Source organism: Aspergillus udagawae, assembly GCF_001078395.1.
Source record: "Aspergillus udagawae IFM 46973 DNA, scaffold_6, whole genome shotgun sequence".
Lineage (NCBI taxonomy): Eukaryota > Fungi > Ascomycota > Eurotiomycetes > Eurotiales > Aspergillaceae > Aspergillus > Aspergillus udagawae.
Genome location: NW_025091269.1, coordinates 1,362,927 through 1,378,481, shown reverse-complemented (window position 1 = coordinate 1,378,481; position 15,555 = coordinate 1,362,927). Strand labels below are relative to the sequence as shown.

At 50.5% G+C, this 15,555-nt stretch overlaps 4 protein-coding genes across 4 annotated transcripts; 3 read left to right on the top strand and 1 right to left on the bottom strand.

The window, feature by feature from the left end:
• Positions 1-90: 90 nt before the first annotated feature.
• Positions 91-1,041, top strand: Aud_008244 (zinc finger protein; the record flags this gene model as incomplete). The annotated part of the gene is made up of 1 exon (XM_043293121.1): positions 91-1,041. The coding sequence occupies one exon, from the start codon at positions 91-93 to the stop codon at positions 1,039-1,041; it is 951 nt and encodes a 316-aa protein (XP_043149056.1).
• Positions 1,042-1,325: 284 nt separating this feature from the next.
• On the top strand, positions 1,326-2,913 carry Aud_008243 (putative cytochrome P450 pisatin demethylase; the record flags this gene model as incomplete). The annotated part of the gene is made up of 2 exons (XM_043293120.1): positions 1,326-1,453; positions 1,509-2,913. The coding sequence occupies 2 exons, from the start codon at positions 1,326-1,328 to the stop codon at positions 2,911-2,913; spliced, it is 1,533 nt and encodes a 510-aa protein (XP_043149055.1).
• Positions 2,914-3,464: 551 nt separating this feature from the next.
• On the top strand, positions 3,465-6,152 carry Aud_008242 (uncharacterized protein; the record flags this gene model as incomplete). The annotated part of the gene is made up of 1 exon (XM_043293119.1): positions 3,465-6,152. One exon carries the CDS (start codon positions 3,465-3,467, stop codon positions 6,150-6,152), a length of 2,688 nt encoding a protein of 895 aa, XP_043149054.1.
• A 94-nt stretch (positions 6,153-6,246) lies between these two features.
• Aud_008241 (putative adenosine deaminase) lies at positions 6,247-7,500 on the bottom strand (the record flags this gene model as incomplete). The annotated part of the gene is made up of 4 exons (XM_043293118.1): positions 6,247-6,438; positions 6,519-7,185; positions 7,251-7,393; positions 7,444-7,500. 4 exons carry the CDS (start codon positions 7,498-7,500, stop codon positions 6,247-6,249), a joined length of 1,059 nt encoding a protein of 352 aa, XP_043149053.1.
• Positions 7,501-15,555: the final 8,055 nt, after the last annotated feature.

Here is a 15,555-nt window from a genome sequence, read left to right as displayed (position 1 = left end):
GGTATTCCAGGTCAACCATCAACCATCTTCAACCTCACCTTCTACAACTACACCACGAAATATCTCAACACAACATCACAGCGAAATAAGATGAAAGAACAAAGCAAGCCATCTCGATACCGCCGCATCGGAGCCGGTGCCTGCGGGACAGTCTGGGCGCCCTCAGAGCGAGGCCCAGCATACAAACGAGAAGATGGTGGACTTGCTCGAGCCCTCCGAAACGACTACGAGAAGCATCAGAGAATCCTTCACAGTCTAAGTAACCTAGCACGCTCTGGAATCCAGCCCCGTATCTGCGTTCCCCGGTGCTATACCTTCGTTCAACCTACAGATGAAAGCTGGTGGGCAGAACATCTCTCCCGCTTCCCTGAGGGCTACTCACCCTGCAATGTCATCCACTCGCAGCGCGTCGCTCCCTTTCTCAAGGCAACGAGAGAGCGCCTTGTCGCCGAATACTGCCCCTCTGATCTTGCAGCTGAGATTCTGGCCAGCGAGATGAACGAGGATTGTCTGGTCCGGCCGTACCTCGGTCGAAGGCGAACACAGGTGCATCAGCCCCCGCGCGCGTCAAGGTTCAAGGCCTTCTCGCTCCGAAACTACCCACTACATGTAGATCAAATGGAGGAACTCGGGATCCCGGCCCAGGATATGCGGGGATACGCCGAAGTTATGGCGGAGACACTGGCGATCATGCACTGGGTCATGCAGGTCGATGCGAACGATGTCGAGTTTGTCCTGGCTCCTCCTGACGGGGAGAAAGGAAAATGGGACAATGTGCTCGGCGCGCATGCGATGTGGATGCTTGATTTTGACCTGTGTAGGGATCTGTCTATGGATAAGGCTGGGGTAGAGCAAGCAGTTGTTGCGTTCTGGAAAAATGATCCGTTCTATCCCCGGCCAGACGAGGAATCGTTTCTTTGGCAGGCGTTTCGAGAGACGTACTTGAGCACAAGCCAGCGGATTGTGGGGGATAGGCCGGGTGATCGGCAGCTTGAGCTGGCGAAGCTTTTTGTTGACTCGGTTGAGGAGGGACCACAGTAATTCGAGCGTGACATTGAGCGTTGATTTACGACAACTCGGACTCCGGTATACGGTTACATTGAACTGCAGATTGATGGATAAGCGACAGGGGGCAAAACGATGGTATCAATCTATCCCAGTCGATGCACAGACCTGGTGGGGTTTCAAAGTGCTCTGATGCATGCATATAACTAATCGATTAGAAACATAGTGAATAAAAATCCGACCTCGTCACCTCTTCTCAATCCCATGGCCTCTCGACAGTTTTTATGCCTGTTGAGAGCTCGTTGATTCCCAGAGACACAATGTCTTTGGCTATAATTCTGGCTGCACTCACGCTGCCAGCGTTCATAGCCCGAGTTGTTTATCTCTGCTACTTTCATCCTCTCGCTCGCTATCCTGGGCCTTGGTTTGCACACATCTCTAATGTCTGGTTCGTTCACATCTATTCTTCAGCTTGAACGAAGACGTAGGGCTAACTCAATCAGGAGACTCGTTACATTCTTCAGTGGCCAGCAGCACTTAATAGAACAGCGTCTACACGCTAGATACGGTCGCGTGGTCCGAGTTGCACCCAACTGGCTATCATTCTCCAGTCTAGATGATTTCGAGGCCATCTATGGCTTCAACAAGGCCATCGAGAAGAACGAGTTCTATGACTTTGGTCGCAACCGGGGTAGCCGGCCCGAGAGCATCTTCGCCGCAAAGACAGAGACCAGTCACCGAGTCAAGAAGAAGAAGGTGGTCAGTCCAGCTTTGACTAGTACCAGAATCGCTACATACAAGCCTATCATCGAAAAGCATGTGGAGTTTTTGCTGGCGCGGCTGCAGTCACGGTTGAAGGGGTCAATACAAGATGGAGAGAACAACGGTACAACTGTGGTGAACATGGCTCCTACTGTGCATCACTTCACTCTAGACACAATGCTTGAGCTGGTCTTCGGCCCTAGCCTAGCGGCACACCCGTATACTGATACCCCTGCTGGCGAAGGTGTATGTTCAAATCTGCGCATCATGACCAAAATGGCCTGGAGTTTCTCCCTTTGGCCGGCCTTTGGGTGGCTCATGAACACACGTCCGGTTGATGCAATGTTACGCCGACCGACTTATAGCAAGCAAGGTGAACCCACCGGTATGGCGGGCCTCATGGGTGTGGCCATGCCGAGACTCTTGAAAAACCCACAGCAAGTGGTCGCATCTTCCCAGCCTAGTATCGTCAAGGGCTGGCTAGAAGTCCCTCCGGACGATGCGAATCGCATGACTCCAGCCGAAGTCGCTTCGGAGGCGTCCAACTTGATCATAGCAGGACCAGGAAGCACAGCAGCTGCTCTGACAGCAGTTATATTCTACCTGGGCACGAAAGAAGGACAAACTTGGCAGGAAAAAATTCGAGACCAAGTTCGCGCTTCCCAGAGCCATGATTTAGGGCCATCCTCGCTGGAACTCCAGGCGGTGATCAAAGAAACGTTAAGACTAAGCGCCCCATTTCCGACTGCTTTCCCCCGAGTGATTAGATCTGGCGCTGAGATGGCCATACCTAGCCTCCCTGCGCCGCTGCCTGTCGGAACAACGGTCTCTGCGAATACATTTGTGCTGGGTCGATCGCGAGAATTCTGGGGCAATGACTCCGATGAATGGGTACCACAGCGCTGGCTGGGGAGTGAGCAACACCGTCGAGAGATGGAGACCAAATTCGTGGCATTCAGCAAGGGTTCGCGGAGCTGCGTCGGACGTGAGTTGGTGTTGCTGGTTCTCGCACAGGCAGTGATTGGGATTATCCAGCAGTGGAGATTCCGCAGTAAGGGGGAGTTGCGAGGCAAAAGCTTCCTTGAGATGCAGTATGACGAGTGTTGGATTGAATTTGAGCCGCTTGACCTGTCGTTGAGCGTATGAAGCGTAGCTCAGCTTGATATCCTGGGAGCTTAAAAGCACTCTTTCGTCCATTGTTGCTTCTCATTCGTCAATATGCAGGCCATGAGTCACAAATGAAACCAAATATGACTCAAAATATTGTCCGATTCATTGTCTGGCTGGGGGAGGCGAACAGTGATTGCAACCAGCTGCAAGACATGCTGGGCTAATCTATTTTGTGACCCCGACGGGAGGCCGATCTGCGCCCAGATCCACTGCAGCACCATCTAGTACTCCATCTCCACTGTTTACCCTTTAAGATTTTACTCTCGTCACATTAGACATAAATACTAATGTCCATCATCTCTTCTTTTCTTCTCTTCTGCCTCTATCCTACTCACTCTGCATCTCTCTTTAGACTCTAGCATCCTCAGGACGACGGTGTTGCGTTCTGTCCTTCGGAGCCACACGCCTGGGTCCTCACGACTCACTATTCTTCATTGACTGTGAGGAGACTGAGGACAATACATGAAATCTCTGTCTGAAACTGTATCGCAGAGGGACTGAATCTTTATTCATTTCATCGCCTCAGAATGGCATCCACCAGTGCCCTTCCTCAAACCCTCAAATCCATCACCGCCACCAAAATCAAAGAACTCTCGAAACAGCGCAAGCGCTTTGAAGAACGCAAGGACAAGATCTTCAAAGACTCGCAGGACGCCGCCGATCTGCGTTATAGAGTCCAGGTCCTCCTCGAGGGAGTTACCAAGCTCAAGGGCGATCCCAACGACGCCTTCGATAAGGAGGATCTCGACGCGGATGATACTGAGGAGCAGACGGCCAGAGTTGCTGATTGCTCTGACCGCGCCACGTACACCAATATTCGCCGCTTCCTCCTACAAAGTCAGTATGACCCATCTGTTTCTGAGAGTAGCTTGAGAGACTGGATCGCGCAGCTGGAGGAGGAGCTGCAGTCGCTCGAGCTGAAGCATGAGCATGCTGCATTCTACAGTAATCTGGTGACAGAGTGGCTGGAGAACTTGGAGGCTGAGCAGAGCACCAGCAAAACGTTTCAGTCGGTGGGACGCGCGGAGATGCAGGAGCAGCGTGCGACATGGGAGTCGTTGGTTTTCTCAACGACGGACGTAAATGCCGATGCGATCCGTGCGTACCTTGATAGTCTATTCAACCCGAGGCCTTTGACCCAGCAGGCGCTTAAAGAACTCCGGGAGAGGATCCAGTCGTTTGGGACCGAATTCGCTGCGAGAAAGAAGTGGTTCAGCGTCGACGACCTTAAGTGGGTCTCCGAGTCGCTACTGAAGACTGACCTGCTCACCAAGGAGAAGATGGGTATCCTGAGGGAGTTCATGCGCAACAAGGCAGTAGCTCAGGAGGTGGCAGATGTGTTGAATATGCGTCTGGCTTCGCTGGACAGCTGGAACTGGCCTGAGGAGGGGATACCTGTTGAGATGCGTCGTCAGCTCAACGGCAAGTACCGAGTGTTCATGGACGAGGATCTGCTGGATAGTCTTCTCTTCCAATACCTGGGACTCAAATGGTCCGTGGCATTCAAGAAAGCATTCAAGGCTTTTTTCAAGACTCGCGCTTGGCAATCGCCGCGCCAGCAGATCTCTAAAGAAGAGCGGGAACGGCGCAGGTATTTTCTGGACTCGACGGTTCGCGGCGAGTGCCTGAATGACTACAGACGGCGGGTGTACGAGACGGACTACTTTATGAACCAGCTGCCGTCCTCCGTGGAAGCAGGTGTTCCAGTATACAGTGATGAAGCGAGCAGCGACGATTTCACCGACGGAGAAAAGCGCAAGAACGCCCTGGACACCAAGCACGCGCTGCTTCACCTCCTGATCACAGAGTCAATCCTCCACACCACACAGTACGGCCAGTTTACGGCCATCCGTTCCGATTTCAAGTGGTTTGGCCCGTCGCTGTCACACGCGACCGTTCTAGCGGTGCTGGAGTACTTTGGAGTTCCCCAGAACTGGCTCCAATTTTTCAAGATTTTCCTCGAAGCGCCGCTCAAATTCACGCAGGACGGAGAAAACGCCGCGGTGCAGGTCCGCAAGCGGGGAGTTCCCATAAGTCATACGCTATCAGACTGCTTTGGCGAGACGATACTCTTCTGCATGGACTACGCGGTGAACCAAAGCACCGAGGGCGCCTACCTGTACCGCCTGCACGATGACTTTTGGTTCTGGGGCCGCGAGCAGACCTGCGTCAAGGCTTGGGGTGCCATGACCAAGTTTGCCAAGGTCATGGGCCTTGAGCTCAACGAAGAAAAGACAGGAACAGTCCGGTTGACAAAGCCAAACTCCCGTCAAGGTAACCCAGTCCCAGCAGGACCAGAGCCTTCGACCCTGCTACCGACGGGGGACATCCGCTGGGGCTTTCTGAAGCTGGACCCGCAGGAGGGCCGCTTTATCATCGACCAGTCGCAGGTGGACAGCCACATTGCCGAACTGGGCCACCAACTCGCCTCGTGCAAGAGCATTTTCGCCTGGGTACAGGCCTGGAACAGCTACTTTGCGCGCTTCTTCACCAACAACTTCGGCAAACCCGCCATGTGCTTTGGCCGGAGCCACATCGACATGGCCATCTCGACGCTCAGCCGCATCGAGCGGACTCTGTTTCCCAACGGCGTCACGGCGCACCTCCGCCAGATGATCGCGGATAATTTTGACGTCCATGATCTCCCGGACGGCTTCTTCTACTTCCCCATCGAGCTGGGCGGCTTGCAGCTGCTGAATCCGTACATTCCGCTTCTGGCAATGCGCGAGGACATCAAGCAGACGCCGCAGCGCCGGCTCCAGAAAGCGTTCCTGGAGGACGAGGACGCCTGGCATGCGGCCAAGGAACGGTTCGAGAAGGACGGGCCCCGGGGCTCGGTGCGCGCTTACTTCAATGATGATGGCAGCCCGACCACGTTCATGTCGCTGGACGAGTTCATGCGCTTTCCCGAGTCTCACAGTAGGGCTTTGCTGGATGCATATCAGGATCTGATCCGCATCCCCCAAGAGGTCAGCATTAATCAGACCGCCGGGTTTCAGAGTAGCGTGATGTCGCTAAAGAGGACTGGGTCTGGCGGCAGTCGGGGAATCACGGACTCGTGGGCGACGATGACACCATACTGGCGCTGGACGGCCGAGGTGTATCACGAGGAGATGGTCAAGAAGTTTGGAGGTCTGGCGGCTGTCAACAGGGAATTCATGCCCCTGGGTGTTGTCGAGACGCTGAGAGAGGGCAAGTTCCGATGGCAAGGTTGATGTTGAATGTACGATATTGATACCTTTTGATACCAATTTGTTTCTTGGACAGTCGTTCCTCGTGATCATATCTCATTAATCATCCGTATCATAACTACGACGTATACGTATCCTCGAAATCCAGCAAAAGCCCCCTCATCCGCTCCTTCTCCTCCTGGCCCCCAAAAATCACATCTACTGACTCCCGAGACAACGCAAGCAGCTCCGCTCTGCCAAGGTGAAAGTGCTCCGCCGCCAGAAGATACTCATTCGACACAGGACTACAGAAAAAGCCCATATCATCCGTCTGTACCGTCAGCACGCCAGCACCGTCAGCATCTAACCTTCGCCAGAGGACATAGAGTAAAAAGAGAGAAAGAAACATACACACAACACAACCGGACAATCCACGTGCCTCCAATACCCGAAATGATGGGCAGGGAACCCCCCATCGATCATCTCCGCATGCACATTACACGACATGCACAGCTCGAGCCCCAGCCTGCGGCGCGCAATCTCGCGCTTGAAGTCCTCGGGCACATGGATGACGTGGCCCAGGCGGTCCGGCCGGAACGATAACAAGGTGCTTAGCTCCCTTTCCGAGCCGGAGGCCACTGTCTCGGCGAAGTGCACCGTGATGCCTAGGCCGTGGGCCTTGGCCTTGGCAAGGGCGGGGCCGTAGAGCGCGACATCGCCTTTGGTGGGGTTGCCGCAGATATCGACACCGACGACGCGAGGGCGGTGCGCGATGGCCAGGTCGACGATGTCGAGGGCGTCGGCGGCGGTGTTGTGGCCGCGGTCGATAGCGAGGATAAGGTAGATGGAGATTTGGGGGGAGTGAGTGGCTAAAAAGGCTTCGATGGTGTTGAGGATGGTGGTGAGGTATTCTGTTTGGGTGAAGTCGAGGGTGGGCGAGGTGCGGGGGATGGTGCGGAGTTCGAGGTAGCGGACGCCGTCGGCGAGGAAGTCTTGCAGGACGGAGTGGGTGGCGTAGGCGAGGCTGTCGAGGTCGTTGCAGAGCTGATAGATCGATTTGGAGAAGACGGAGAAGAAGCTGTTGGGTGCAGTTCTTAGCGGGTGGTTCTTGTGACGGGACGGGTCAGGTTGTGTTGGGAGTACGTCTGAAGAGAGTAGTCGACTTTTCCTGGTGGCATGACTATCAGGGGATCTTCGACGTCGAAGCTGGGGTTTTGGGCTTTCTTCTTCAGCCAGATCTCATGGAGACATTGGCGGCTGATGCTGCCGCTCAGATGAGCGTGGACCTGGACCTCGTTAGACACGGGCAGAAGCTGTTGGGAAGTTACTACGATACCTCGACCTTGGGTAGCGCCTTGGTGAATGCGACATCGACCGGCTTTGAAACGTCCATGCTTCTGGTGAACACCTTCTGTATATTGACCTTTTATTCTTCTGTGGTATGTCCAGTCGCTATGGACGAGGAAGCTGGATGGTACGAGATGAAGCGACAAGGGAGTCAGCGTGGGGAAGATGGCGGTGACTCCGCACATAAGTTCTGCAGGGTATGTCTACACGGTGAGGATGCACAACAATTCTGTCTCTTCTTTTCTACAGAGTAGTTTGGGTGTAAAATCACTTTTATGCTCTCAGTTCTATTCAATCTTATCATAACTGCTAGTAATATTCAAGTCTTGAACTACTTAGGACCCTTTCCTTTCCTTATAAGCAATCTGTCGGTATATTCTTGATCATCAAGCATCAAGGCCTTGTATCACTCTACTCTGTCAGAAGTCTTCTATCTGGAGAAGAACGAAGCATTTAGAAGGTCAGATTGACCGTGGCCATGTGCAAGGCCAGGCACTAAATTGCTACGTCAAACAACAGTCGAGTCGTCATCGTCTACAAGTACATAGTCCCGGTCTCTTTCCGACGCACGACTCCGTCTGCCCTCATATTCGATCGTTAGTACTCATGGTGCTGCGAAATTAACGAGACTGTGAAGCACGAGCTACTAGTAGTCCATCTCATCAGGCACTTCCGTGGACCTGAAGCGACCCAATTGGTTTCAACACGGCCGATAAAGACCGGGACGCGTATGTTCTTGCGTCGTCTAGATGATAAGGTACGTGGCCAGGCCAGGTGCTCAAAGTCTGCACGGCATAACAGCTGAATTTGTTACAGCTCTGAATCATGATGATTGTCCTCTTTCCTCCCGCGATATAGCCATAACTTATTCCTCTAACTGGTGCCGCCTTGTGGGGTTGCATCAAAGTCGATTGGGCGGATCAAATCAAGACGATACCAAGGTAGCTCACGCTTGACAATACCTGTTACTGCCTCAGCATGTCAAGGTGAGTAGGGCCATCTGCCGTCCCAGTCAACACCCCTGTCATTAAGAGGGGTCTCTATGTCACAGTTGTTTCTAGAAAACAGGACCCTTGCCCATGTGAGGACCTTCCTCAGCGATGAGCTGATCAGCGTAAATCCTGGTTAGAGTCAGATGACGTTCGGATGCAGTAATTAGCAAGCTAGCAGCCTAATGCGGGGGGGACTCGCTTCTCTTGTCGATATTAAGTGCAACGATGGAATCACGGAATCTCAGAGCCCGTCAGTACCTGTTTCGGGTAAATTGGACTCGGAGATTCCGACGTTGGCTCAAACAAAAAGTGGAGAATGGTAAAGGAAGGAACATGGGGGTGTGCGAAAGACTGGACAAGAAGGTTGGAAAGGAATGAAACCTTGATCAGGTGCAACCTTGCTCCTCTTCTGACACTAGGCTACAAGTCTGAGCCTCCTGTCGTATGTATGTATGCATCTGTGGACTTGCATAAGGGCGCTCTCGTATACTCTGTTCTGGATATCGCTATAACAACCAGTGCGCCAATGCCACGACACAAAACATGGTGGGGGCATGGGAGCACCGTAGCACGAGAAGGAGTTTCACAATCCCTACTCCCGTCGGCCGTATAAGCTCATCATGCGTTTGGCGAGAGAGTCATTGCCATGCAGATTGCTTCTGCGTGGGATGCACCAAGTCCAGCACTGAAATTTGAGGAAATGGTTCTCTATTGGGTTTTCTTGGCTCTCGCTAAGCACATTTTTGCAAAGCCTAGGATCTTTAGTAACATTGGCGCTTTAAAGGCGGGGTCGCCAACTGTCATTCTTCGTGTCAGATTCACTTCCCTTATGAATATGGACGCAGTATTGCTTCAGGGATTGGTTGCTGAGAAGGTACAAATCTGGCTGCCTTCTAGGTTGCAATATGCACTGCCTCAGGTCGCCAAGCGAGCCGAATGAGACTTGCTATTTCTCCACCAATTCCTCGAGGATGTCGAAGGATTCTGGAAACGCATCTAAAAGTCTAGGACAAAAATGATTGGATAAATAGTTTCAGATCCCAAGCAAGTGAGGCTATTTTTAGCCAGAGATCTAGTGTGGAGAGGTGGGTTTTGATGGTACAAATAAAAACAAGAGATTTTTCTGTCGCGTGCTTAAAGTCAGTAGTCTAATTGGCAATGTGTCACTTGGTCAGTCGATAGTGCTTCTCATAGCCGGAATTTGGCCCCTTACTAGGTCCGCCATGGAGGTAATACTGGACTCGTAATCGTATCGAGCCCAAGATTGAAGTTCCATCAACGAGGCAACTGACAATTTTGGCCCTAACGGTTTGTGCGTCAGACAGAGCTGAGCACGGGAGTGGCGCCCTGTTGCCGGGGCGGACCGAAACTAACAACACAACATCTGAGTCAGGACTGCAAGAGATGGAAGAATGAAAACTCTTGAGTGAGCCGCTAGAAGTCTCAATTGGCAGTATTGACTGAGAGAAGTCGTAATTGATCACTGATAACGCGGTTACGGCCATTGGTAGCTGGTCCGCGAAGCATGCCAGTATCAGACTATCTGGCACTCAAAACCGAGTCTCTGGAGACGGAAATACTGAAACAGGCCGAGAAAGAGACTGAGATCAGATGGTGGATCTCAATTACCTCAAATCAAAGACTGCCAGTGGGTATTCCAGCAAGAAGACAATAGGGTCTATCCCTCACCTGCGGGTCTCAGTGTGCCTGGATGGACAGTCGAAAGGAACACCAAGAGCCCACCCTGTAAGGTACAATAATATTGTCTTTAGTAGGTTTCTATATTTTTCAACCACACATCGGTAAGTGACGAGCCTCAGATGTCCCTTGATGAAGCTGAATTGCTAGCGGTGAGCAAGAATTTAAAATAAGCTCACCAGCACATAGCGAGTACGCGCTTTCGAGAAGACAGGTGACATGCACCTTAGTCGCTAATCACCGCACCATGAGCGAGAGCCACAGGAATTCCAAACTGCTCAGGAAAAAGGAAAGAGAGGAACTGTCTGGATTGAGAATCGTGGTCACCAGACTCGGCAGACGATAGAGGGAAAGGCTTCACTCATGCAAGTTGTTAGCCAGGTAGCTACTATTATTGTTGAGAGTACCTATAGGTATGCATTATCACCCACGAATTGATAATTATTGTGAGTTGATCGCCAGCCAGAGCACGTTGGTGGTTGACTGGTGGCTGGCTGGCAGCTCATCAGTCCAAGGCGCAAGGCACGATGGAGATGAACGTGCTGACGCCTTGAGGCACATGCGCTGTACGAGGGCCTGGAAGATTTGTAGATGACTAGAGGTGTTGCATTGCAGCATCGAAAACGCATCAAACTACCGAAGCGGCTGAAGGTGATATCTCTGCGTAAGGGAGGAGGCTTGCATACCATTCAGCTCCTCCTTATGAAATGCTATTGGCACAAGCTACCAGCAGAGTTAGACTAACGATGAAAGAATCTCAATTCTAATCAATATTATTACCATCACTTATGAGAACCAGATATGACACTAGAACGAGATTTGTCGATATCCTCTGTATCTAACCCCCTACGGAAAGGTAGACGTCCAGGCTAAAGGCCAACGCACAGGAAAATATACCCATTCCAACCCTGGTCCGAGAGGCGCAACGTTCCATCCAGTTGGGAACAGCTCACCTCAGCCTTCGCCTGGTCATAATTACAAAGGAATTACATTTCGCAACCCTGGCAGTCGATGATGTCAGGCGCTAGAAACCTAGGAATGCAAGAACTGCTTACACGGGTTTGTTCCGCCCCGTCGGTCGGTCTCCTGAAGATCAAGGGACGGGATTACAAATATGTATTTGACGAAGTCATCTGACAGCATGTTATGAATTGAAGTTGGGCCAACTATCGAAGATCGACAGCGAGAAAATCTACCTATTTGCGGCCGGTCTCTATTTCATATGGGGTTGTGTGGGCTGTGGACACGGGAACATGGGGCCGCAAAATACCGACAGGGCAGAACCTCAGATGTTGTATAGGAGGTACTGTATGTATTGTTAATACAAGAACAGTGTAATGGAATTACACTGATCAGTCCAGCAATACACGCTAATGCATCTGATGCAGTAACCACACTGGCGGGAAACGATAGACTAATGCACCTAGTTTTAATTGTAGTCTCCTTTTTAGTTATACCGTTTTCCTGAGCTAGATACCCATAAGGTAAAGTAGAACCAAAAATTGTGGTATGTGTTCCCGTTGAAGCTGCTTGTTATTCTCCCCCCTTTCCATTCTCCCATTCTTTCAATACCTTGTGATGCGCAGAAGGGTATTCTTGAAAAGCGGGGATCCCTGGCTCAGTTGCATGGGGCAATTTGTCCATGATGTCATGATGTCCTTAACCGTTGACTGCTACCAATTTGGCAGGACCACGATATCTCTTTTTCGCTCTGCCTTAAGACTAACTTGGAGTCCTACTGTAGAGAGGCACATTCATTACTGTATTAGAAACGGAGAATGGAGCAAGCCTCGTTTCGCGCGTTCTCTCTCTCCCCTTTGTAGTGGAGCTCCGTAATACGGTAGGCGACAAGTTTAATCAATGAATGTGGAAATAAGATCCAAGGTACAGTTAGCGTCATGAAATCATGGGCGATACATGAACCGGCAACAGATTATAATGATGATATTGAACAAATGAGGCTTGATTTTTCTACATCGTAGTGAGGGGGGAAACGAAAACAATAACCCAAGGAAGAAGCGGGGGGGTTTCTGACCGCTCCTCTCACTGGCTGCTGGCAAGGGTGTGATCGTAGCAAGGAATTTTCGGATGCGAGATCCTTCCTGGCTGAAGGGAAGAACGATGGATGGAAGGCTTGGAAGCTGTCAAGTGTGGGGCACCTACCGTTTGAGAAAAGCCCCATGAGGCAAGCGCCAAGAGCCAATCAGCAGTCTTCAACCTTCGCTCAGGAGTCTTGTTCTTATTGGATGCCTTAGGCTGCAAAATCCAATGGGAGGAGACACTCCAATGACTCAAACTAGTAAGGAATGATTACCTGCCTACTCAGTAGATAAGTTGGATAACCTCATTTCATGCTGAGGAGACGGATGCTGATGGACTGAAATTGACTATCATAAGTAACACAAGCACTAGGAGCCGGCCCATCCCGCCACGAATAAGGGGGCGCGGTGGTGGTCACGGGGCTACGTAGACAGGTTTCTTCGCTCTTTCATGTTTCTTGTTTATTTACTGGTAGGCATCATCATGAAAAATAGGTGACTCACAATATTTCCTACCTATCATCATCAATCATACTTCGGTTGCAAAACTATACTGCTATCTGTTGATTTCGTGGCACGTCAGGACGCGCCTTGATGATGCTCATTCGAGCGGTCAGATCGTCAGGATTGTCAGCACTAATACGGAGTATCAGCAATATCAACGCTGACTGGATTGAGAGTATCAGGTGGACTGAGCTGCTTATCGGTTGATAAGGTATGCATGTAGCAGAGAAAGACGGATGAAATTTCCAGATGTTGTACTTTACTGTGACTGGCTCCATTAACGGTTGGACGTCGGAGGGGGGTAAGTTACTACCTAGTATTGGAAGTAGGTAGGTATACCCCCCGGCATTCCCCCTGTTATTCCCTCAGGGCTTTTCTGATCATGAGGCAAGTCCTTCAAGTATAAGCATATGCACAATGCAGTAAGGTGGTATGGATTAGTGCATCAGTGTATTAACTACCCAGGTAACTCAATAGCATAATCCTCTCACGCGTCTTGTCATGAGAACAAAGATAGATTGGTGATAATGTTTGGTACCTACCTCGGACGGCTGTCTACATGTACGACTATGCCTTAATCGTACGTACATGCAGCCGATGATCATGAGCAGCTGAAATGTACATGCTCCTGCGTCATTAAATATGAGGCCTAATACTGGAGATGGAATTGACCTTAACTATCCATCGACTCTTCAAGGCACATTCCGCAATAACCGCGAAGCCAGTATGTAAACGGATAAGCCGGAAGAACTAGTGATTGCATTAAAATTCATGTTAGACCATAATAGTAAAGGAAACGATGTTGCCTGGTACATTAGACGACAACGTGCCTGATACCACGATACATCCTCACGGTGATTCGAAGCCAAGCTTATAAACCGAGGGGAAGCTGCAACCTCTCACCTGATCATTCACATTCTGGCTAGTCTCTCATTGGAGGACAATGCCAGCTAGTATGTATGATACACCTACGTACAATGAACACCTACCTACGCTAATTCGTGCACTATTCTAAGACATTCCGGATAGATAATCAATCTCAATCTAATCAGAATCTGCCCTATGGAAGCGTGAAAGAATCCTCAAAGAATAGATAATGAAAGTTGCTGTGTCCGAGCGGCAGTTTTGTTGGAGCCAGACCCCGACACCCATGATCCACGGCAATCCTTAATGAGGGCAATTTCTTCGCCCGAACTGGATGGAAGTTACCATAAACGACGGGTGATGCGATGGAGAGAAAGTATCCTCAAATTGCCGGCTGATCAAATTTCTCGCCTAAACCTTGCCTGTATGCTACGTTTCGAACCGCGCATGTAGATACGCTGCGTCAGGGACAAGGCAGTTGAGGTCGAAGGTCCGTCAAGACAAGCATAGGCCCCGGGTCTTTTACCTTTGGAGGTTAAGAACAAGCTGAACACGGTAGTGAATGACGAACTTCTCAAGGCTGTTGTGGACAATATGAGGAATTGAGCGACGCCGATTCAGCAGGAACTAACACCCATGTGCGGGGTTGGGAGGCACCCTGCAGAATGATGCTGATAGCTGGTCTCACAACAGGGCAAGCTCAGCCTGTCAATGCACTAGTCAGGCCAGACGTAAATTCACAGCATGATCAAGTCTTGTTGTCTGAGCGTCAACTGATTATACCATATCAGCATCGTGCATAAACGATGATTAGGATGAGCGATTGCATGAGTATGGCAGACTTGAACGCTCCGTCTTCAACCTGAGAGAAGCTATGGTTGGTATGTAGCCGCAGGCCCGCAACCAATGTAGATAGGAATAGTCTACAGTACCTGAGGATCGGGGAATTTGACCGCTCTTCTTGGTGGATGACTTCAAATTTCAACGGTAGCGTCGTGGGCAGAAAGCCTCGGGATAAGTCTCCAAGGATCTGCTAACTAGTGTTTGAAGAGCGGAGTTTCATAACCTTCGTTATTCTCCGCTTAGCAAAGGACGATCCCTATTATCATTTCCCCAGTTCAGTTTTGACTTCTTCCCTTCTTGCACCGCCCCTTGGCCATCGTTTCACCGCCACTTAATGTTCTCATCCAGCCTCAGCCCTAGGACTAAGAAACCTTATCACGGCCCTGTACTGTCTCAGTCTGTTTGATATTTCTGGTAACTAGGTAACTTACCCCTGTAAACTTGTACAAAGACAATATTGGAGAATAGGCCTTGTTGCAGGATGATTACGGTGTCAATCGTACACAGGAAATCCTTTGTGTTTGAATTCCTAGCCACGTATGGGATTTATATTCAAGACCAGTCAAAGAGTTCCGTTAGTATCAGAGCTCGAGAATCGGGATACAGTCGCTCAGGAGTCGTTATCATATATCTCGAACGAATAATTATCTGCCATCCTGAGATCAATCTTCCGAATCACAGTTGCTGCAGATACAGTGCGTTGATACAGTCAAGAAACAGTCCGAGTAAGTTAAGAGTTCAGAGATGATTGACAGTGACATTCATGAAATCCTGTTCCAATTGTTAGGCGACTCGCCCCCTAAACCCCTCAAGTCAAGTACGTCTACTCTGTATCGCTTTCCCAGCGCAGACGTCAGTCTTGTAAAGGTCACTCGGGGTGTGTTGGATTGCCAATTATTTAATATTACTTCGCGGTCAGCGACAGTGGTGCTGGCGTGCTGCAGGTTAGAAATAAACAAAAACCCCCTGAGAGTGGCCGATGCAAGTTCGCCGATCAGATACTGATTATGAGCAGATAAAGACTGAGACCTCCACAGCTCTGTTCCCACGACCATTGTGTCGGTGCCATTCACTTTCTGTAACAATAGCGACAGCAACAGGGAGGTATATGGGGGTACTAACAGGTGATATACGGGCCTGCCTAGCTTGATGTTCTACATA